The sequence below is a fragment of the Stegastes partitus genome, unplaced genomic scaffold, assembly GCF_000690725.1.
Source record: "Stegastes partitus isolate 25-593 unplaced genomic scaffold, Stegastes_partitus-1.0.2 Scaffold940, whole genome shotgun sequence".
Classification (NCBI taxonomy): domain Eukaryota; kingdom Metazoa; phylum Chordata; class Actinopteri; family Pomacentridae; genus Stegastes; species Stegastes partitus.
This window is the reverse complement of record NW_007578671.1, coordinates 125,438-126,817: the sequence shown is the minus strand read 5'-3', so window position 1 is coordinate 126,817 and position 1,380 is coordinate 125,438. Positions and strand designations below refer to the sequence as shown.

Below are 1,380 nucleotides of genomic sequence, written 5' to 3'. Positions count from 1 at the left end.
AGTCTGACTAATTCATATAAGCCAGGCTTGTTTGGTAAACTCACTGTGCAGAGTTTTTAATGTCACATGTGGCTCTCGTTGAACCCTTCAGATCACCTGGTGCTGCTCCAGAAGAAGAACCTTCCAAAGGTTCTGCTCCTGATGCTTCTCTCTGAGGGAAAGCAAATGAAGCCGGACTGTGTGGAGCTGTTTCTTTGCAGCGCACAGCTTCAGCGTTTTGTCTGTTTGTAGTCTTAAGTTGCAGCGCTTTGAGCTTTCTGTAATTTCCAGAAATACGTGTATCCAAGAACTTTTAGGAACTTAAAGAGAACCCGCTTTGTTGTTCTGGCAGCCCTCTGGATGTCCAGAAGCTTTTATGAGCCTGTAGAACTTTCTCAGAACGTTATCCTGCAGTTTAAGCATCTCCTAACTTTGAGATCCAGTTTTTTGTTTTCTAGGAGAGTGACGTTACTTCCCGCGTGTTGAAGGATTGTTGCCGAGGAGAAAAGGCAGCAGTGGTTTAGAAGAAACAAATCTGAAAGTTTGATATAGGTTGATTTAACATTGTATTACATCGACAATGTCAAACAGCCCCAGTATTTGCTCGTATGATAATACCGCAGATTATTACTTAAAAGCAAATCCCTGTCATGTTTTATTCTCTTATCTTTACTCTCTTCTCTATCTTGATTAAAATCTCCTCCGCTATCACTCCGCTCATCTCCTCTGCAGCGACACCATCACGTTACTTTTCTCCATCTGCCCTTAAAACTCTTCCCTCCTGCCACCTCCTCCCTGACTTTTTTTTTTTTCCTTCCTCCTTTCCTCTTCTTCCTTTTTTCTCGCAGAGGCACGACGGTCAGTTTACCATCATCCAGCTGGTGGGGTTGCTGCGCGGCATCGCGGCGGGGATGACCTACCTGTCTGACCTGGGCTACATCCACCGAGACCTGGCCGCCCGCAACATCCTGGTCAACAGCAACCTGGTGTGTAAGGTGTCTGACTTCGGCCTGTCCAGAGTTCTGGAGGACGACCCCGACGCTGCATACACCACCAGTGTGAGTTTTCACATCGAGGCAAGCATTAATTCAGCAACACACACACACACACACACACACATGCACACACACACACAAGGAATGGTCATGCATCTACTCTAATTTAAAATGCACAAGTCTAACAGGACTAACGATGTCTAAAACACTCCACGCACAGTAAGACGATTATATTTTATGTCAAATATACAGCATCAGGACTGCAAGGTGGATCAGTGGTTAACACCGTCACCTCGCAGCTAGAAGGTCGCCAGTTTGCGTCCCGGTGAGGACACCCGGGATCTTTCTGCGTGGAGTCTCCATGTTCTCCCCGTGCAGCGTGGGTTCTCTCCGGGTTCTCCGGCTT

The 1,380-nt window shown here is 46.9% G+C and overlaps 1 protein-coding gene across 1 annotated transcript in view; it reads left to right on the top strand.

Annotated features, from left to right (window-relative positions):
* Positions 1 to 1,380, top strand: part of epha8 (eph receptor A8) — a 130,734-nt gene that overhangs the window by 121,261 nt on the left and 8,093 nt on the right. Inside the window, exon 16 of the mRNA XM_008294101.1 lies at positions 828 to 1,055. Within this exon, the coding sequence (XP_008292323.1) occupies positions 828 to 1,055 (228 nt within the window). The remainder of the gene's footprint in view (positions 1 to 827; positions 1,056 to 1,380) is intronic.